The sequence below is a fragment of the Nematolebias whitei genome, chromosome 11 (genome assembly GCF_014905685.2).
Source record: "Nematolebias whitei isolate Nwh7 chromosome 11, NemWhi1, whole genome shotgun sequence".
NCBI lineage: Eukaryota > Metazoa > Chordata > Actinopteri > Cyprinodontiformes > Rivulidae > Nematolebias > Nematolebias whitei.
In genome coordinates, this window is record NC_056508.1 from 37,620,949 (window position 1) to 37,644,037 (window position 23,089).

General features: G+C 39.3%; 2 protein-coding genes across 2 annotated transcripts; both read right to left on the reverse strand.

The window, feature by feature from the left end:
* Positions 1 to 2,778: 2,778 nt before the first annotated feature.
* On the reverse strand, positions 2,779 to 9,790 carry amt (aminomethyltransferase). Its single transcript, XM_037684978.1, has 9 exons — positions 9,531 to 9,790; positions 8,804 to 8,971; positions 8,174 to 8,254; positions 5,119 to 5,250; positions 4,967 to 5,045; positions 4,669 to 4,814; positions 4,059 to 4,239; positions 3,518 to 3,673; positions 2,779 to 3,010 (listed from the first exon to the last, which is right to left on the reverse strand). Exons 1-9 carry the CDS (start codon positions 9,666 to 9,668, stop codon positions 2,835 to 2,837), a joined length of 1,257 nt encoding a protein of 418 aa, XP_037540906.1. The 5' UTR covers positions 9,669 to 9,790; the 3' UTR covers positions 2,779 to 2,834.
* A 7,164-nt stretch (positions 9,791 to 16,954) lies between these two features.
* hyal3 (hyaluronidase 3) lies at positions 16,955 to 21,470 on the reverse strand. Its single transcript, XM_037684969.1, has 6 exons — positions 21,207 to 21,470; positions 18,979 to 19,414; positions 17,758 to 17,905; positions 17,511 to 17,637; positions 17,329 to 17,418; positions 16,955 to 17,252 (listed from the first exon to the last, which is right to left on the reverse strand). The coding sequence occupies exons 1-6, from the start codon at positions 21,468 to 21,470 to the stop codon at positions 16,962 to 16,964; spliced, it is 1,356 nt and encodes a 451-aa protein (XP_037540897.1). The 3' UTR covers positions 16,955 to 16,961.
* Positions 21,471 to 23,089: the final 1,619 nt, after the last annotated feature.

Here is a 23,089-nt window from a genome sequence, read left to right on the forward strand (position 1 = left end):
AACTCTCGCATTGGAGGATGACTGCTCTAACCACTCAGCCACAGCCTTAATAACAAAGGTTTCTATTTTTCAAGGGTTAGTCCCAATGATTTCACTATTATGCGTGGTTCAAAAAAATACAAACTCAAATGTACAATTCACAGAATAAGGAAATCAAGTATTTAATCAAATTCAATTCAAATTCAATTCAAAAATACTTTATTAATCCCAGAGGGAAATTAAGTGTTGTCGTAGCTCATCATCCTGGTTTCATTCAAGAGTTGTTAGATGCTGACAGCTGATGGCAGGAAGGATCTCCTGCAGCGAATCCGAAGAATAGACCCAGATCCAGATTGCTGTCAGATCCAGCGGGCCTCTCAGTCCTACTGAGCAGCAGGACTGTCCGAATGCCGGGCAGAATTCCTCCCTGAGCGATGGTCACTCCTCCCAGCAGTCTGCCAAGCTCCTCATCACCATGGACAGACAGCTGAAGGTGCCGGGGGACGATCCCGGTCCTCCTGTTGTCACAAGCCAAGTTTTCCACCAGCTCCAGGATCTCGGTGGTCAGGTACTTGAGCACCACCGTCAGGTTGGCGGAAATTCATCCATGGCGCCTCCTTTCCAACTCATTTGGGATTTGGGACTGTAGTTGAGGTATTTGAGCTTTTAAGATGTTAATCGGCCGCTTGTGGTTGTTAAAAACCACATTGTTGCCATGGTTACGCATCATAACAAATGCCCAAAAGTAAAAAGATTTCAGTAAAAATCCTCCCATGTGCACAGCATCTGATACCAGAGGAAATAATCATATGAAAAAGCAATTTGCATCCACAAAAAGAGGAATTAAAGCCTTCATAAGCAACAACTCATAATGAATGTAACAGAGCTACTCCAACATAGTGTGCATATTAAATATATACTGTATGTATCATGTACATTTCAGCTATTACTACTCAAATACTTATACTAATTTATCCTACTTGCACCGTTATATTCTACCATGTTGTCATTTACTATCGGTATATTTCTTTTGGATCTTGTAAATATATTTATTTTTCACTTTTTGGTATTTTATTTTGTACCCTTATTGCATGCCATGCTTTAGGTTGTTTTGTTTTTTTAGAAAGTTGAATCAGTTCTTCTCATCTTGAACATGTCACTGCACTGTTGACCTTGTGTTAACTTGCGTATGATAAACAAGATATCTTGTTTTCTATATTGTGTAAAATGTAAGAAATGGGGTAGTTAATGTATGTGATGACCTTTTGTTTATTAATGAAATGACAGCATTGCTGTTATGTTTTATTTATTGTAAGGTTTTAATAGAAAATATCCAATGGCTAAAACTGACACATTATACATTTTCTTTGATTTGATTAATTAATTAACTAAAAACAGAATATTTTGGCTTTGTGTAAACTTGAGCAAGTATTGGAAACATTTAAAAACATGAATAATAAAGACTGAACTCTACATAAAACTTTCCAACAGTTAAATTTTCACCCTTAATGAATGTTTTCAAATTTAAAGTACATAACTTGTTTTAAAATATACAGGTATATTTTATACATATTAATAAAACATTTCAAGTGATGGATACAGTATCACCCTGGATTTTGTAAGTTAAATGCATGCATAAAAACTTCATTATGAATTTTTTTAATTGGTACGTATGCAAATGTTTAGACACATTCATCTTTACCTGACAGGTTTTTGCACAACACAGCAGTAAAAAAAAAGACATTGATGCAAAAGAAAAACTCCGTAATGAAGTTGTTCTCCCAAGTTATGATCAAGTGATCAGTTATGGATGCACTACAGGCCAAAACTCTGTTTTTCATATCATTTTAAATGCACAGGTTACTACTGAGATTTTGGAATATACTGTTTTTTATAGCTTGCCTTTTTCAGACTAGGGATAGTTAGAAATATGTTTATTTACGTACAAAGTCCTGATTGACACTGTAGATACCTGCTCAAAAAACTTAATTTCACCAAAATAAAAGACCAAATAGTAAAGAAACCTCTTTATTCAAAAGTAGAAATGTTTCTTTGTAATAAAAAAAAAAAAACATCCAGCTGGCCAAAAAAATCAAGGAGTCTCACATAATAGCACAGCTTCAAGGTAGAAATCAGCAGTATTTGTTTTCTAATCATAAAAAATCTAAGCAATATCCAAATTTAATATGAAAGACATAACACATTTTTACACAAAACTTCTGTTTAAATTTAAGAACTATTGTATAAAAGTTAATATCCACTTTTTTTCTACGGCTAAACAAAACCTAGATGAGATTGCTGCTCATATAAAACAGCAACGTTATGAAAACAAAACTGGTAGCATATTTCTGTTTATCACACTCCAGACAGACCCTGTGATGGACTGGAGACCTGTCCAAGGTGTCCCCCGCCTCTCGCACACAGTGACTGCTAGATATGGGCACCAGTGACCCCCGTGACGTGAAAATGAAAAAGTGGGTAAACATAATGGATGCTCCAGACATGGGTTTTTAGATTAAAGGATAATAATCAAGCTTTGATATGTCCTCCCAAACTTTTACAACATTATTAGGAATGTAAATTTGCTTTAAAAGGGAGAAAATATACCACAACAAAAAGTAGTTATGTTTGGCCCATAAATGACAGAAATATTGTACCATGATTTATTCTCAAAACCTAATAGTGCTTAATACAGCCACATCCAGCTGGTAAAGGCGTTTTATTTTTTTGTCCTAAACTTATAGTATTAGTTTATATTAATGGTTTTGCATTGCTGGAGTTAAACAGCAGGAGGTCACATTGTTAAATGCAGGTTAAAGCAGAAGAATGCTCCAGTCTTTTCATGTGAATGTGTCTTAACCAGAGAAGTAGTTAGTGGGGACGAAGGGCATTTTGCTGACAGTTGCCGGCTGGTTTTTCTTCCTAATTTCAACCTGGATGACTGTTCCGTTCTTGGCGAATGCTGCATCGACGTAGCCCATGGCGATGTTCTTTTTCAGGCATGGAGATGGACAGCCACTGGTCACATTCCCTATGAATTTATATATACATATATAAATAAATCAATAAAAATTCATGAGTTAATTCTGAAATAATGTCTACCAAGCAACCTGCCTTACAAACACTTAGAGAAAAAAGCGTTAAAGGGAAAATCACTTTGTTCTCTGATTTCTGCTGTAAATCTGTTCTGGTACTTTTGAACTTTTGTTCACATTTATCTATTCGTAAAAATGTTTGAATTCACATATAGCTGATGCAGTAAAAGATTTGTGGCCTTCACAATTCTAACAATGTAATGATAAAATAAATATTTTTAAATAGCCAGTGTATTTTTTTTTTATTTGACGACCCCCAGTGGACATATCAAGAATTACAATAGACACAGACAAAATAAAGCATGCAGTTCATATGACTAAATTCAAGCTGTCCGTATTAGTTTCATGTCAAATTTGATACCTTTTTTGTTTATTTTTATTTCACTGGTCTGATCTCACTTTGGAGTGAAATACAGCGATGTCCATCTTGTTTGGTTTCTCACCTATGACTTGTCCATCAGGGCTGAGGATGGGTGTGTGCTGCCTGACCGGAGGGCCATCCGACACCAGACCGACTCTCTTTCTGGTTGCCTTGGCTTTGATCTGAGGTACAATGATGTCAGCACCGGGAAAATCTTTGGTCTGTCGCCTTCGTTTTCCTGTAAGCGAGAAGAAAAACCAAAGGGACCTTTTTCAAAGTTTTAGTTTAGTTTTTAAGTATTGTAAAAAACAAGTTTAATGAATTTGTTTTTACATAAAAAATAAATAAGTGCAAAGCCTCAAATCGATTTTTTGGTAGTGGTAAAAAAAAATGAGAGGGAGATAGCGTCACCTGCTGCATCTCTACATGGAGGCAAGACAAAGAAACTGAAGTGAATAGGCAAATACTTTACAAGTCGCACTAGTTTTCAGTTTTATACCTAAACATTAATTAATATCAATATCTAGACAAATAATTTAAAGACGTTTTTCTGCTACAGCCTAGCACAAAAAAACAACTAAGGTAACAAAACTACTTTGAATAAAAAATAAATAAAACATCACCTATTGTCCAAACGAGGCTGGCCTCCACAGGCGTGGTGCTCTCATCTATGTCGTTGCCATAGAGACAAAGCCCCGCCTCCAGTCGAAGGCTGTCTCTGGCAGCCAGACCGGCCAGCTTCACCTCACTGTTGGACAGCAGCTTCTCTGTCAGTTCAACTATTCTGGACTGAGGAACAGAAATCTGGGACGCACAAAGAGTGACAAATGATTATTACCAATTTCATCCTGAAAACTGAACATTTAATTCATCTGAATTAAACAAACTCGGTTTCCTGAGAGAAATGTATTCATAACATTAAGAAACAATATGGTAATGAGTCAGAGTTAAACCACACAACTTATTAGTATCATGTTATGGGAGAGAATTGTGTCATAGAAATATATATTGGAATTTATGTAAATTTGGTGTTTTAGTAGCTGAGTCATCACATCTCTGACCCTTCTCATCACACGGTGGCCTTAGCTTTTGGCCTTTAGAAGACGGTCTCTAATCAAATTTTAACTGTAATAAACTGAAAATTGCCACATTACTGCATGCGAGTCTATTTGAACCGTCAGAAATAAACAAATCTTAAAATAAAACTGAATCTTTAGGAACAGAGACGCTCACCTCCACACCGTCCTCTCCAGTGTACCCACATCGAGTGAGCCTGCAGCCGGGAATCCCAAACACGGAGGTCAGGGTGGATGTCATGAAGGTTAGCTTACTGAGGTCGTCCTTCAGCCCTTCCTGAAGAACCCGAGACATGGTCGGACCTGGTGGCACAAAACTGAGTATTTACATATTTGATGCTGCATAAATTTGAGGAAGAAAGTACCGTAAGGTTCAGAAGAACAACTTGTAGCAAACAGATGAGTTAAAAAAATAAAATGTACATTAAACTAAAACGGTACAGTGAATGTTCCACCTTGCAGAGCAACCAGGGCTTCGTCGAGAAACTCCAGCTCTACATCCAAACCTGCAGCTTTGAACTCTGCCAGTCTGGCCTAAACATAAAACACACTCATCAGACTTGTTCTAACTTAGTTCAAGCTTATCTGTCAACACAGATTCCCTCACCTTCAGAAGAGCCGAGTCCTTGTCGGCACAGCCTGCGTTGGAGACGACATACAGGTAACCCTGATCAGTCTTCGTCACGATGAGATCATCAATAATTCCTCCTTTCTCATTGATGAAGAGTGTCAACGTTCCCTGAGAGGTGAGAAAACGGAGTCAGGGCTTGAAGGTAAAACTGAACTCATGTTTTATTGTAGCTCACATGTTTAGATGCTTATCTAACTATTTAATGGTATTTAATGGTATATGAATGAAAACAGAATGCATTACTCATACAAAAGGTGAAAATATAAATTTTTCTTATTATATTGATCAGCAAATGCATTTTGTAGTGGCTACAGAAACTGATGAGTCTTTTGAAGCAGATCATTGTTCTCCATTAAAACATGTTGCACACTTTTTATGATCATGCCTGTTGCAGTGTAAGTAAGAACAACTTTCAGTTCACATTGCACCAAACAGCAAGCAACATATAAAGTTAGCAAAAACTTGTTAAACAGAGTGGAGCATTTAGATAAAATAACTGATAGCAGAAATAATGCAAGAGGTAATAAACTGGGTTTACAGCAGGCAAGAAAGAAGGAACAAAACTTTAAATGAAACGTGAATTTGGATGAGTATTCGATTGGTGACGATAGAAGAGGAAGCCTGAGGGAGATTGGGGACTGTAAGGTTGTGACAGGGGTAAGCGTGGCCAGACTGCATCAGATGATCGTGTGTAGAATGGCTGTTGTTGTGAAGAGAAAAAGAGTAAAATCAGATAAGACCAAATGGTGGCAGCTGAGAAAAGAAGAATGTTGTGAGAAATTCAGAGAGTAGCTGTTAAAGGCTCTGGGTGTTAAGAATGAGCTTCCAGATGATTGGGCTGCTACAGCAACAGTAATTAGAGGGACAGGTAGGAAGGTACTTGGTTTGTCATCTGGACAGAGACAAGATAAGGAAACCTGGTGGTGGAATAGTGAAATGAAGGAAGCTATTCAAAGAAAGAGGTTAACCAAGAAGAAATATGACATTGAGAGGACTGAAAAAAAGGAGACAGGAATATAAAGAGATGCAACATAAAGCAAAGAAGGGGGGAGCAAAGGCAAAGCAGAAGGCGTATGATGAGCTTTATGCGAGGCTGGAAACTAAAGAGGGTGAAAAGACTTGTACAGATTGGCGAGACAGAGGGATCAGGCTGGAAAGGATGTGCAGCAGGTTAGGCTTGTTAAAGATAGGAATGGTAATGTTCTAACAAGTGAGGAGAGCGTGATGGGAAGATGGACAGAGTACTTTGTTAAAGAGTTAAAGAATGAAGAGGATGAAAGAGAAAGAAGAGTAGAGGTTATAGAAACTGTGGACCAGGAGGAAGTGGGAAAGATTAGTGAGGGCCAAGTCCAGAAAGCTCAGGAATGAATGAAGAAGGGGAAGGCAGTAGGACCTGATGACATACCAGTGGAGATTTGGAAATGTCTTGGAGAGACGGCAGTGAGGTTTTGACTCAAATATTGAATGGCATATTTCATGGTGAGAAAATGTCTGAGTAATGGAGAAGAAGTGTGCTGGTGTCTATTTTTAAAAATAAGGCTGATGTACAGAGTTGTAGCAACTACAGGGGAATTAAGTTGATGAGCCACACAAAGGTCTGGGAGAGAGTTGTAGAAGCAAGACTTAGACGAGAGGTGACTATCTGTGAGCAGCAGTATGGTTTCATGCCAAGAAAGAGCACCACAGATGCCATCTTTGCTTTGAGAATGCTGATGGAGAAGTACAGAGAGGGTCAGAAAGAACTCCATTGTGTCTTTGTGGATTTAGAAAAATATGACAAGGTGTCAAGGGAGGAGGTGTGGATGAGGAAATCTAGAGTGGCAGAAAAGTATTTTAGACTGGTACAGGACATGTATGAGGACAGCAGGACAGTGGTGAGATGTGCTGTAGGAGTGACAGATGGCTTCAAGGTGGAGGCAGGAGTGCATCAAGGAACAGCTCTGAGCCCCTTCTTGTTTGTTCTGGTGATGGAAAGACTAACAGATGAGGTCAGGCAGGAATCCCCATGGACTATGATGTTTGCAGATGACATTGTGATCTGTGGTGAGAACAGGGAACAGGTGGAAGAGAACTTGGAGAGGTGGAGGTATGCACTTGAATGAAAAAAAATGAAAGTCAGCCGTAGTAAGACAGGGTACATGTGTGTGAATGAGAGGGAGGCCAGTGAAACAGTGAGGATACAAGGAGCAGAGATCACAAAGGTGCAAGACATCAAGTACTTGGGGTCCACTGTCCAGGGAAATGGGGAATGTGGTAAAGAGGTGAAAAAGAGAGTCCAGGCAGGATGGAGTGGATGGATAAAAGTTTCAGGAGTGATTTGCAACAAAAGGGCGTCAGCAAAGGTCAAAGGAAAAGTTTACAAGACAGTGGTGAGACCAGCTATGTTGTATGGTCTGGAGACGGAGACATGGACAAAAAGACAGAGAAAGAACTGGAAGTGGCAGAAATGAAGATGTTGAGGTTCTCCTTAGGAGTAACAAGGATGGATAAGATTAGGAATGAGATCATCAGAGGTAGAGCACATGTTGAACAACTAAGAGATAAAGTTAGAGAGGCCAGACTAAGATGGTTTGGACATGTCCAGAGGAGGGACCTTAGGTATACTGGTAGAAGGATGTTAGAAATGCAGCTGCCAGGAGAAAGACAAAGAGGAGATCTATGGATGCAGTTAGAGAGAAACATGGAGGTGGTTGGAGTGAGATGGAGGATGCAGAGGACGACTCACTGTAGCGACCCCTGAAGACGGAAAAGCCGAAAGAAGAAGATTTTATTGGTGACCACTAAATACTTGCAATGTTGGCAGATGCACTTTTGAAAGTTCCTCCTTCAGCAAGTTACATTTACACACACTTACTGTACAACAATTAGCATGTATGTAAATAAATAAAACAAAGTTAAAAGATACATAGCCTTCAAAAAGCATCCAAGGTCAGTCTTTGCTGAGACGGTTCAAAGAAATTCTGGCTTCTGAGCAACTTTTGTTTGTGACCTGTGAACTTACAGGATAAAACCTGACAAGTCTTTCATCTACCTGATTGTCTTTTAGCTCTTCAACATCTGCAACAACCAGAGACTCCAAGAACTTCACTCGGTCTTTGCCATGAACTTTGGTCTGACAGAAAAAGACAAAAAATATATAGAAACAAACAAAAGAGACATACGTAAACATAGTATGTTAGGTTGTGCGATTGGGGGAAAAAAAAATAATAACTTGGCTACTATATATATATTTTTTTAGTTTTATGGTTTGTGTCTAAATTGTTTAGGCTCTTTCATAAAACACTTCTGCAAAATGGCTGCTCAGACCATTCCATCTCTATGCTTCCTTAGGCCGTTCATAAACCCCAGATGAAGCTAACCACATCCTGCACAGATGTGAGCTTTCAGAAATGAAGTGAGCATCATATATTCCAAAGAGGCATGGAGCTGAACTCAGGTGGGTTAACATGGAGCACAATGCATTAATTGTGTGTTCACAGCACCAGCTTATGTCAGCCATTTTGCCTCTGCTACTACCTTGCTTCTCGGCACAAAGGCATACCAGGGGTGGACTGGCTTTGACCCCCCTTGCTGCATCCGTCCATTCAAAAGTCACATGACTGAGGCATCTTGTAAAAGAGCCTTTTGTGTGTTTCCATGGATGTTTCAGCTTCTACTTTACCTGCAACATGTGGCTAACATCAAAGATGGAGCAGTGCTCTCTGGTGTGCATGTGTGAGGCGATGTGGCTGTCTTTGTACTGAACCGGCATACTCCAGCCTGCAAACTCCACCATCTTCCCACCATGCTTCTTGTGGAACTCAAAGAGCGGAGTCTTCCTGACAGCGGCCTGGACGAGGAAAGCATCAAGTCAAACACCAAGTGAAGAAGGTTAATTTACAAAATGAATGAAACAAAAAGCTCTTCAGACAGCCTCCTATCTGTCTCCATTTATAATCTGTGACTTCAGCTATCTTGTGACCTTTGAATCAGCTGGTGAAGGGGGGCTTATCAGCACTCTGGCAGTGGTGCACTTTGACAACAGTGGCGAGTCAGACCGTCCTATATTTTAAAAGAAACACATTCTGTGCAGCTCAGTGAGGTGAAACAGGCAGAATGACGGAGAGGAACAGTCTGCCGGGATATTACTTCTGCATGAACTGTTAACTGCTGCAAAACACTGCTGTGTTGTTGAAATGTCCCATTTATTCTGCATGCACGTTGCAAGTGTAAGCACGCTCAATTTGGATCTGACTATGTTTGGACTCAAAAACTAAAATCCACCATGTCTCTGAACTGAGCAAGATGCACCTGCATCAATGTTCTTGTCTACACCTAAAAACGTTGGCTGCTATTAAAAGTGCTTCAAAAGCACTTGCAGCGACAGAGGAGTGTCATGCTCCTCATACCTCTGTACTGGACGCCTGTCTCTGCTGCTGCCTCCTCCCTGCACATGCGGCTCCGACCACCCGCTCCAAACCTGCCCTGGAAGCCCGCAGTCCGACCCCCGAACCCCCGACTCCAACTATCAGCCGAGCCCACATCATGGCACCGGAGTTCTCTCCCCACAGCCGCTCTACGGTCCACGGATTAGCACTTCCGCTGCCTTTCCAAACTCTTTACATTCCTGGCAAAACAAATGAAGCGCAGTTAATGAATACAGGAAGAGAGACGCAAAGGCTTGTGGGAAACGTAGTTGAGTTTACTAGCATTTTACGACTCTATGAAATTACTGTAGGTTTTTTTTTTCTCCACACTTTTTATTGGTTTTTCTGTTCCGCTAGCCTTGATGAGAACTTCCGGTGTCAAAATATATTATAAGAAACAGTTCTTTGATGTGCTCGGGTCATTTGATTTTCTAAAGTTCGAGCATTAAAAATAAAAATAAGTGACTTGTGGTTTTGGGTTAAAAAGGATTTATATTTAAAAAATTGTTTGATTTTATTTTCTATTTAACCCTAACCCATATTTTAAGTCACAAAACAATAAAACTGTTGACAAACAGAAACCTATTTATGACTGTAGTAGTTTGTTTGTTTGTTTGTTTTTGACACCGGAAGTCGTCTGTAAGACGAGACACTAAGATCCGTTACCAAAATAAAATAACTCATCGTGAGGAGACATTAGGCTTTAGGCTCTGTTCAGTGGGAATAGTTATTAAACATTAAGCAAAAACATTATGTTCTAAAACGACTACATGTTTCCGGGGAGAAACGAGACTGCAGAAAAACTTTTTTGCACCAGAGGACACACTTAGCTTTGATTTGAAAAATTCATTGTCAACAGTTTGATAAAGGGATATTTATTTATGTATTTATTTATTTATTTTGCATTTACACCCCTTTGGACCATAAGATCAGCTTTGCTTCAACATCTAAACTTTGTCTTTCTGTGAAACCCTGTCTAAATACATCGAATACAAATGTGAAAGCAAAGTTTACAATTTATAAAATATATTTGTTAAAGTGGGATTGTGCATTTGTTGGGCATCTAGACAACTTTAGGTCAGGTTCAGCACAAAACCTAAAAAGAGTTCAAAGTGTGTTTATTGATGTGTATGCAGTATCATCAGACTACTTTTAATTTCTGCTTATCAGTCCAGTATATTTATTATGAATCTTAATACGAGTCAATGAATGAACTTTGCCATGTGTATTAACATCATAATTAAAGACTCCACATAATTATATGACAGCAGGAAGACAATGAAGAGTTTAGTTTTTATTCAAGTCCAATAGATTTACAGAACGGGTCAACAAGACAGACACTGGCCTGTAAAAACATTATTAAAGAGGCTATAAGAGAATGACATCAGAGACACCTGCAAAATCACAACAATGATGCTCAAATTTGCATCATTTCCCAATCATGCACACAACAGAAAATATTAAGACATAACGCATACTACTTACCTTCAATAGAATAAAATCAAAAAATGAGAAAAATGGAAGATGCTGTCCTAAAAATGTCATACATAGTGGAACTTTATTTTTTATTGCCTTGGAAAGTGTTACATACAAAGCTGTAATGTCTTGATACACTTTATAAGGGTTTTTGCTTAAACTCACATTTAATTTAAAATTTTAATTACTATTATGCACTTATTGAAGCACTGATTGTTACGTTTCTGAAACCTTTAACTGAGATTATGGTCAGATGGTCAGATCTGTTTGCCTGTACAGTATGAGTGTCCCTGTTTATCCATGTGTCTCCCACCATGCCTTTACCCAGGTCACTGAGTCATCCTTTGGCCTGAACAACTAATAATAGTCCCATGTCTGCGGTGCTATTTTCGACCTAGAGGGCCTGTGAAACTGAGCATGTGCATGTTTGGAGGGGGTAACAGACTGAAAATGTCCCTGGTTCTCCCACTCTCTCCTACAGGGCAGCTGGGTGGTTAAAACAGAATATCTGGACACAAACAAAACCAGCCGAGAGAGGGCTTGGCTTTGTGGTTCCTATAGCTGCTGTCACAAAAAGTTGGACCCCAACACAAAACTAATTCAGCTTCTTCTTTGTTTGTTTTTCTTCTATAAGGATTTTAATAGAGCACTTTTTATTTAGAGGCTTCTGGAAAAAGTTTTTTTAAAGGTGGTTTTCTTGCTGCTTTTGTTGGTTTGGACACACGTGAGCAGTTTCAGTATGTGAGAATTGAACAAGAGGACGAGCTGAAGAACAAGAAACAGACTCTAAACAAACAACAGCTTTTCTTCTTCAGTGAAATAAGGTAAGCTGAATGCCATTAAAATGACTCTGCTGTGGTATTTTTAGTGTTTTGATTTTCAGGTAAGTAAAGTAGGCAAACAGAAAGAGTCAGAATAAATAATCTTTCGCAGTGATTCATTCATAACTGAATGTCTTCTGTCCTATGAATCAGTCTCCAGCAGAATTGTATCATTACCGGTATGATAATGTCTTATATTAATAGGTCTAATAACAAGCTGAACTTTTTTCCCTTTTCAGATATCACATTCTGACCGTATCAACCATTTTATATTTTATCATCACAATCAGCATAAAAACCTGAAAGCTACATCTGTTTTAATACGTTTTTAGTACATAAATATTGTTATTTTTTAATTAGGTGTCATGTAATGACAATTAAACTGACCAATATACCCATGCCCATCCCAAATGTTTAAGAATAGTATTCCAAAGTTTGCTAGTTTGTATTCTTTACATGGCGCCTCAAAGTTTTTCATTTTGACGGGTTTTTGTATTTTTATTGTTGGCCACCAAAAGTGAAAGAGTGGACGTTTGTTTGTTTATCTGTTGTAAAATATTTCCAGAACCACCTGATGGATTTTAATGAAACTCTCAATAAGTACCCACTTGATGAACATCTCCAACTGTTTAAGTTTTGGAGTCAGCCTCAGTCAAGATGATCATCTCTGAGCAACTTTAGCAGATACAAAATGGCTGCAACTCCATCAGCTTTACAGAGAATGGGCTTAACTTTAATGTGATTGTAGCTGAAAGTCATTCACAACACATACTCCAAGAGCTGCACAATTCATTCAGCCTTTATTTATACAGGTTAATCCCATTGAGCCTCAGGGACTCATTTACGAGAGACTCAATGCACAATATTTTTACGTAGAACTTTGGTGTTCACTGTGTTTCTTATTATTTTAAATCTCACAAACTATCCGTCCATTTTCTTTAACAGTTTTCTTTACAGGGGGAGCTGGTATCTAGCAGTCACTGGGTAAGAAGCGGGGTACACCTTGACCCTGCACAGGTCAGCAGTCCAACAGTCAGCCATGACCCACTGGTCAACTTTTTATGAAACTCTCAAAGCATGTACATCTGCAACTAATTAACATTTGAAAAAACCCAGTTCAAGATGGTTGGCCACCAGAGAAATGACTACAAGTCAGTGATTTTTACAGATAGGCTAAAGTTTAATGTGGTTGTAGCTGAGAGTCATCGTCACCGCACATTTTGAGCAGTAATACATTTTGAACAAATGCTAGGCTTTTAATATTCAGAAGTTGCTGACTGACTGAAAATCTGTTGATTTATGAGACAGTGATGATCTCTGAGGGTTTACTGTACCCACAGAACATACAGAGATGTCCAGACCTCCGTCATCTCAGACCACTCCTCAGCTGTACCGGGTCAGTGACAGAGATCTGACAGAGATCGAGCTGCATTCTGTCGACTCCATCAACGACCTTCACCGGACACACCCTGACCACAACCACAAAGGTACACACACAATCCTAAAACAGTCACAAATATGCACAAACAATCTTACCACAACCACAAAGTACAAACACACAATCATAACACAACCATAAAAGTACGCACCAAAACCTTAGAACAATGACAAAAGTACACATACAGAATCCTTACACATCCACAAAGGTACACACCCACAATCCCAATATACAGTAGTCATTAAGGTACACACACATAATCACAACATAGTCATTAAATTACACACGCACACACATATGCAGTCCTTACTTCACACACAAACACAATCCTAACATCACCACAAAGGTACACATAAACAATCTTAACACACTTAAAAAGTACACACACAATCCCAACACAGCCACAAAGGTACACACACAGACAATCTTAATACAACAACAAAAGTGTGCACACACACAATCCTAACACATCTACAGAAGTACACACATAATCTTAACACATCCACAAAGGTACACACAAATAACCCCAACACATCCACAAAGGTGTACACACACAATACTAACACACCTACAAAAGTACACACACACATACAATCTTATTTCAACCACAAAATGCCCACACACTGACTGACTCATTGATGTTTTCAGGGATGAGGCCCCCTCGCCCTGTGAACCCCCCCTCCCTGAATGGGAACTTGTTCGCACATGAAGGGACGGCTGTCGGTCACAGAGACCCCCTCAGCAGCAAATGGCAGAGCCGTCTGCAGGAAATGTTGACACCGAGCTCGACTCGGGCGTACGCCATGAGCTGTGCTCTCATCACTCTCCTGCTCCTCACAGTGCTGCTCATCTTCTACTTCTTAGGTGATGAAGCTTTTACTTCCTGGATGCTTTGCTGCTCCATGATCTTATTACTTGTTGGAATACTGTTTTATTTCCCGTTTATAGTTTCTTCTTTACTTCTTTTCAATCAATCTACTTTTGAAAACTTGTGCAATTTTAACCATTCTAAGTGCAGCTTGATGGTGAGTACTGTGTGCTATGACTTTTGGTTTTTGTAACTTTTTGAATGTTTACCTTTACTGACTTTATTTTGTTTATCTTAAAATCCTCATAAAATACATTCAGATTTATTCAACTCCTTTAAAACATTTTTGAAATCTGTTCAGTAGTTTGCTCTGTTTTGTCTTTTTATGCAAATTTTGCTAAGTTGAGCTTTTAGCTATTGTTCAGCTTCTTCTAGGTTTTATCTATCCAGCTTCATTTGGCCTTTAGCTATACAGTTTAGCCTATTTTAGCTTTTAGTTGTTGTTTTACCACATTTAGTTACTAAATGTGGTAAAACATTAGTTATTAATTTCTTTAAATTAGTTTATTTTTCTGCTACTATTATTAATTTTGTCTTTTCAAATCTCAAACTTGTAATCCTGATTATAAAACGTTGTTTCCAAGTCAACATTGTTTTTTTAGTTTGTAGGTGCATAGTTTTAATATATTCATAACTGCACTGTTTAAATAACAAATCAAAGTTAGTGAAATATTTACTAAACAGCATATTTGTGCTCGTTCCTCCTGCAGTCCAGCAGGGCGGAATGATCCAGATGTTGGCTGAGGCCGTGAAGGAAAAGGAGGCAGCAGCCACAGAGCTGACGCTGCTGATCCAGGAGCTGCAGGAACTCAACCGGAACCTCACAGCTATGAGACGAGGAACATGAAGAACATGAGCGGAACAGACACTCTACACATCATGTGCTGCACACACACAAACACTCACACAGTGTGTGCGTGTGTGTTTCCACCTGCAGGATTTTAAGAACTTTCCAAGTGTAAAAGATTAAAACTGTATTTAATGTGTTTTTGGTTCTAAATGTCAGTGTTTATAGATTAAATGTGACAATTTCAAATGTCTCTAATCTTTATAAAAAGTTGTTTTTCAAAGTAATGTTTTTATTTTTTTATTTTATTACCTGTCCAACACAGTGTGCTTTTGGAACAAAGTTTTGAAATGGACCACCTCTTCCTGAGATGCCAACTGATGTTAATTTTTATACAACAAAGAGGGAGTCGGGCAGCACGGTGGCACAACTGGTAGAGCCGCTGCCTCTCAGCGAGCAGGTCCTTGGTTCAAACCCCGGTCCAGGGGCCTTTCTGGGTGGAGTTTGCATGTTCTCTCCGTGCATGCGTGGGTTTTCTCCGGGTGCTCCGGTTTCCTCCCACAGACCAAAAACATGCATGTTAGGCTGATTGGTAACTCTAAATTGTCCCTAGGTGTGAGTGAGAGAGTGAATGGTTGTTTGTCTCGTTTGTCTCTATGTGGCCCTGTGATGGACTTGCGACCCGTCCAGGGTGTACCCCGCCCCTCGCACAGTGATTGCTGGACATGGGCACCAGCGACCCCCGTGACCCAAAATGGAATAAGCGGGTAAAGATAATGGATGGATGGATGAAAGAGGGAGTCACTTATAAAATATAAATATTCAGACTATTGAACAACCAACATTGTTATAGATTATTACAAAGCAAAGTCTGTAACTGCTAATCATGTTAAGTTTTTTCAGTAGTTTACTTTGTTAGCTACAAAAAAGAGGAAAAAAAGTCTAAATTAAATTCCTTGGTGAAGTAAATGCCAAAAAGTCACATTTTCATTGAGTCTAATCAGGATGAGCTGAGGATGACACTCAGCTACCATAACACCCAGTTTTAGCTCAATATCTGTAAAATAAGTGAGTTAATTTTGCAGATATTGAGCCATTTTGAAGTTTTGTAAACCTTTTAACTTCTTCTATGAAAATAATAAAGTACTGACGCATTGAAAACAAAACAGAGACAACAATATAAATAGAAACTTGAGGTCCAGCCTCTAAAGGCTAAAGGTCATTTCAGACGGGGAGTATCATCATCATCAGTGATGAGTCAAAAATATAGATTTTTTTTTTTAGTTGCTGTATTGTACAAGAAAAAAAAAGAGAGTGAGAGATAAATAATTTGTTTTCCTCTTAACACAGAGTTTAAAAGCTCATCTTATGTCTTGTTTTAAAAACTTGCACCCACCGTAGCAGCATCTGCAATTTGACATTTCCTGAAACAGAGGCAATAAAGTTTTTGTTATTTTATTTTACGATGATCTGCCTGCAATTAAAACCTATCGCTATTTTAATTGTTTAAAAAAAAAAAACACCAACCAAACAAAGGAACCCCTGAAGTATTGTCTATATTATTATATGAAGGCAGACAAATGTTAATAAATTCAAACTTAAAATATATATATATACGTTTTGGGTCCAAAAAAATATCAAAGGAAATCTAAAATAATGTATAATTATATATTATTTCCATTTTATTTTTCAATAAACAAAGCTTTTCATTGATTTAAAGCATCATTGCACAGTTTTTATTGACCTTATAAAGATGTATTGCCTTTTTTGAAGAGTACTGTAATAAATAAACTCAATACTTCATTTCAGATGTTCTACTTTAGATTAAAATAAAACACATATTTTATCTTTTTACAATTAAAAAATATATAATAGATGTTAAAGTGTATTTGACATGTTTTTCAACAGTGATTAATTAAAACAAATTTATTTTTAACATTATTGTCAAAAAAGTGCAAAGATTTGGGCCCTTGCTGGTTTTATTTCTCTGGATGCAGACTGACGGCTCTTTGAGAAGTTTGGGTCAATCGTGGTTCTGTCCACTCTTCTCGTGACACTCGGGTCCGGTCCAGCCTGGAAAGCACTGACACGTGAAGTGTCTCTGAAAGTATCTGCTGCTGCTGGACTCATCTGCCCCATGAGGATCAGAGGAGCGACCGGAAGACAGACTGAGACCGGAGCTGGGGCGTCGCCTGGCACAGCGCCCGTTGCCATGGCAACGTTGGAGGCTGCAGCGCTGTGTGTCAGACCTCAGCGACCGAACGAATGGACCCAGGGTGCTGTGGATGTAATTTCTGAGGAGGATGCACTGTTGCTGGAATGTGGGAGAAGGAAACATGATTAAACACAGAAAGCCAAACAAATACAGGCGGATACTTTCTCTCACAAACATTGGATTTGGCAAATTTCATCTCCCCCCACAACACGACTCCAGCTGCACCGAGTGAAGCGCTTTCTCCGAGTGTGTGCTCCAAGTCTGTCTGCACACACACACACTTACAGTCATGCTACATAGAGTTTGGAGTCCATCTTTTCCAATAAATGATGCTGATTTGAACATATTAGCTGCTACCTGATTGAGAAAGTTAAGGGAGTGCGTGAATGCGAGTCGGGCATAAGGAAGGACAGGTGTGGTGTGGATGGTATTGTTGCCATGACGCCAAGTTGATGCCACCCTCATAGCCTCCAGCAGTCTGTGTCTGAGTGTCAAAGACGGAATCAGTAATCCCACTCTGAACATCCTGCTAGTTCTGAATCATAATCAACAACTCCACTACAAATAGTATCAGGGTGTCATGTTTTCATGTAGATGTTTGTACCTGACCATCAGAGCTGCATCTGCAGACCCTGCCAGTCTCTGCGGCAGGTAGATGCTCGGGTACAGAGCTGTGGACTGAGTCCAGAGCCAGGACAGCCGGTCATTCAACTGCCGGGTCCCCTTATGGCAACGACCCGTGTACGTTTGATCTAATCACACAAAACGTAAGACAAAAAAAGACAAATAAGTCTTTAGAATCAGTTATCTAACAAGATAAATTCAGGTGTTCTGGACAAATTCTTCTTTGTTGAAATGTTTCGTCTTTCATTCACAAGACTTCTTCAGTCTGAGGAGCTGCAACAAACTCAGTCTTACAAGCAGCACCTTACAGTGGATCCACCAGTTTGCTGGTGACAGCCAGAACGAGTTCACATGCAAAAGGAGGATCATCAGCCTAACAATTGATAGTTAGCACCCTGGTGGCTGTTTGCTATTCACAGAGGGCTGAGTGATACTAGCAATAACAGCATTGTAAGAGGGGGACAGTTGAACACGGAGGCCTCCACCCCTGTTTATCGATGGACGAGTTATCTTCACACAGTTGGGTTCCTTTACTCCTCTCTCAAACCATCGTTCCTCTCTATCAAGGATGTGAACATCTTCATCCCCGAAATAGTGACCGCTGTCCTGGAGATGAGTGTAGACCGCAGAGTCCTGGACTGATGATGTTGATCTTTTGTGCTGGTCCATCCTTTTGGCCAGTGGCTGTTTAGTTTCCCCGATGTAAGACTGATCACCCTCCTGACACTGAACAGCATACACAATATTACTCTGTTTGTGCCGGGGGACTGGATCTTTGGGATGAACCAGTCTTTGCCGTAATGTATTTTGGGGTTTGAAAGCCACTGCGATGTCATGCTTAAAAAATAAACATCTCGGTTCCTCTTAAACTCCTGCAACATACAGAATGACCCCTGGTCTGGATTCCTCCTTTTCACCTGATGGCTGGCTGGAGTCCTGTTTGGGTTTTCTATCTGCTTTCAGGAAGGCCCGTTTAGATTTAGATTATAAAACTGAGTTTGTTGCAGCTGCTCAGACTAAAGGTCACTGAAGGTCTGACTAAACTTTGTTTCATTTATCTATAGATTATAGAGCATGCATCAGGATATAATCAGTTATATTCAACTTATAATATATGAGAAATATTTCTCCATATTTGATAAATATTCATTAAATTACAGGTAAAAACAGATCACCAAACGGCTCAGCTCATGTTTGCTACCTGTTTTTCTCTTGTGTTTATTAAAACAAGAAGGGAACCCATAAAAGCCCCAGAATCCTTTGGGCCGATGCCTGACCGCCAGCCGTATGGTCTCCTCCATAAACCTCCAAGCGCTCCCCTCAAACTCCTGCCGTGCCGACAGCACCACGTCCTTCTCCAACAAGTCAGGTCTCTCCTGTCTCACCAGCAGCTTGGACTGCCTCCGATACTCCATCTGGGACCCCACGTTGCTCTCCCACAGCGGCTGCCACTCCTCCCAGTCGATGACGGCCGCCCCAGAGAAGTCGGGACGAAGCAGGACGGACATCTGTGTCACTGTGAGGGAAAGGTGAGCAGAGAGGTCACCGAGCTGGGGGAGGCCTCCGTTCACCTCCCTGCCGTCGGGGGACAGGTATGGATATTTCCCCAGGCGGTCTCGATAGAAGATGGTCATTCTCTGGAAACATTATTTTATATATGAATATTTAAACAAATGTTTGTCAAACTCTGCAGCTTTGCACATTCTTAGCCATCTGTTCTTTTGTTTTACACGCATTGATGACTGGATTGCAGCTTCTGCACCATCAAGTGGATTTTATTTTTAAGTTTCTGCTAGAGTACAAAGTAGTAAAATGCTACTTCTAACTAGCTTCTTTTACTTCTAAAAAACTCAAACAGAAACAGGCAAAAAAGTAAAAGTAGCAAAAGGTTAGCTAAAGTTCTTCTCTTTTCAGCTGTTCCATCTTCAAACGTCATCAAAGCAATTCATTCTCCTCCATCTCATTCTAGCTGAGTAGCAAAATGCTAACTAGAAGCTAAAAGTAACAAAAGAGCATAAAGCTAAAGGAAGCAAAAGTCTAAAGAGGAAAACAGCAAGTGTGCTGAAGCAAATTTGAAACAGAACAAAGTTTTTGGAGGAACTGAAGAAATCTGAATGTATAAGAAAATCTTTGTAAATAAAAGTAAATGTAGTTAAAAGATCCTTATTAAAACTGAGGCTTTTATCTAAAGTGAAACTGTTTTTATCTTTTAAAGACTTTGAACGGGTGATTGACACTTTAATTACATCTGAACTAAATTATTGTAACTCGGTGTATTTCGGTGTTAGCCAGGCTGGTCTCTCAGAACTGCAGCTGGTCCAGAACGTTGCAGAACGTCTTTTAACATGAACACAAAGCATAACTATGTCTTGTCAGTGCTCACTTCCCTTCATTGGCACAGTTTGTTTTTAGGATTGATTTTAAAGTTTTATAGTTGACCCTGAATGGACAGGCTCCTGTCTGACCTCCTGCAGCCTTATGTTCCTTCTAGATCACTTAGATCTAATGATCTTCTGGTTGTCCCGCGGTCCATTCTGTTCCACAGAGATCAAGTCTTTTCAGTCTTAAACTGTGGAATCAGCTGCCCCTTTTTATTATACAGGCTTCAACTGTTGGAGCTTTTAAGTCTTATTTTAAAACACATTTCCACTGGCTTTTAATTTAACACTCGAGTTGATATTTTTGCTTCATTTTATTTATTTATATTTTATTTTTTTTGTCATATTTTCAAATGTTTTTATTTATTTATTTTTGTATTGTATTATTCTATTTGCATTATGTACACATGCATTAGGTCAACAACAGCTGTTTTTAAATGTGCTATATAAATAAATTTGATCTGATTTAAATATTTTGAAAAGTGCAAAAGTTGCAAAAAACAAAACAAAAGTGAGCTGAAGATTTTAGCACAATTAACTAAAATATATCACCCAGTGATAGACCGATGTAGTTATACTTTAAAAAAGTGTCCAGAAAATGTGAAATCAGCAAAATAATGAATACTGAAACAGCAACAAATTGAATGTTTATTAATCTAAAATTAAAGTGATGAATGGTAGAATGAACATAATATTCCCTTATTTATATTTTAGAGAGGCCAGACTGAGATGATTTGGACATGATCATAGGAGGGACAGTGGGTATATTGGTAGAAGGATGTTAGAAATGCAAAAAGACAAGGAGATATCTGGATGCAGTTAGAGGATATGGAGTTAGTTGGAGTGAGGACAGAGGATGCAGTGGACAGAGTGAGATGGAGGATGACGACTCGCTGTGGAGACCCCTGAAGAGGGAAAAGCTGAAAGAAGACTTATATTTTGCATGCGAGGAGCCATACTCTTTTAAAGGGGTTTGGATAAGTTTTAATAGGCTTTCTAAAAAGATGAATGGTAAAAAATGTTTGGACACTTCATAGAGTCACTCGATCACCTGTCCCTGGAAGCGCTGCTTCCAGTTCTCCACGATATCACACTCCTCCAGGTCCAGCTTTATGTTGTGTTGTTTCTGACAGTTTGCCGTGGGCATGTTCCACACTACGGTGAAGGGTTGGTTCTGCAGAAACAGGCCAGCGGCAGCCTCAGCAGGCAGAGTTTTACGGTAGAGGACACCTGGACGGGTGAGGTTCTGTGACAAGGAGGCGAAGGAGGAAGGAGGCACCAGGAGGATGAGAAGAGGAAGCAGAGACAGCACCATGGCTGCTCATCTGTGGGTGTGCCCTTCCTGACAGGAGAGACAGAACATCCTGAGTGATTTACATTCACAAGAAACTAAACGGTCTTTGGTAATGATTAACTAGAATATTTCTACAGAAATCTTGAAATGTGCCAACTTAGCTACTGCCGTAAAGTCCAACTTTGTGATAGTCTAAGCAAGACATTTTGATGTGGGAACTCTGTAAGAAGTGTTAGACGCTGACTCGTGGTCACGATAACCACTGTCACTCCCTGACTAACAAACTAGAGAAGCAGTCAAAAACACAGACTGAAAAGTAAGCCTCAAACAGTCACTGTGCAAAAAAGGGCAAGGCAGATCTGAAAGATTCTTGAACCGTGAGCAGCAGAAGACTGACGGTCACACATATCTATGTTTCTATTGTTTCATACATGTGTAACAATTACCAAGTACCCAGATAGTTGTGACTGAAAGGAACAGACTCCAAGACCATAAAGAATTAATGCTTTATTTACATTGAACAAATAATAACAATCTGCAACACGGATGGAAGGGACTGGAACCCTGGAGAGTAAGGATAAGAATCAGAACCAGAATCAGCTTTACTGTCATTGCACCGAAGTACAATGAAATTACATTTCAGTATAGCCTGTCCAAGTAAAACACAAACAAACAAGGGGAGACGGAGGTGTCTGAGGCTGCGGCCTCGTGGGAGGCGCTGCCTTTTTCATTTAGATAAGAGAAACATGAGGGAAGAGGTGTAAAAAAATCACATCTCACACTGTGTCCTAGACACAGTGTGAAAGTTGCAAAAAAATAAATAAAAGAGCCTCATCACAGAAATGGCAACGAAATGGCAACATATTGATGATATTGTAATGTGTGTAACCCTCTTTGTTAGTCTCAGTTCCAGTAGGTTGGCTTCACAACAGACACACTCAAGTTCACTGTATTTATTCCGGCAAGAGAAAATCAAGTTGGTGGTTAACATCAGTCTAGTAACTTCTACCCCTATACATTAAATAAAATACAACAAATAACCCTAAACAAACTACAGAGCAATAGGTCTCAATGAACAGTTGACAACAGTTAACAGCAGTTAACAGTTGTCAAATTAAACACAGCTAAAATGCACAACATTAATTATGATAACAGTTAAAAACATACAAAACATGGCAAAATTACACAAGAAACCCTGTATATAAGTAAATTTGTTTAAAATATATGTTAAAATATAATACTTGTGAAGAAAATAGAGCTTATCCTAATACATACCACAGTTACAGACGACACCAGAAAATGGGGACAAGTTGTCAGTTGCTGGTTGCTATGGTAACCACCAGCTGTCAAGAGCAGCACAACATAAATTATATACCAATACATGTCAGGAAAAATAACTTTTTGACTAAACAAAATGAATTTGAAGAATCAATTAACCAATTTTGCCAAACTTCACATCTATTATAATATAAAAACAAAACACTGTTACATATGCATGAGGAAGGCCGGCAAAGGCGGTAAGTTTTTCCATGGACGCTGCCAGATAGTTCCATAGTCCTGATAAGAGATGGTGCAGTGCCTATCAGCCGGCTCAGCTCTGACACAGGTCCACAGATGTCCTCGGGAAGGTAGCGGGTAGG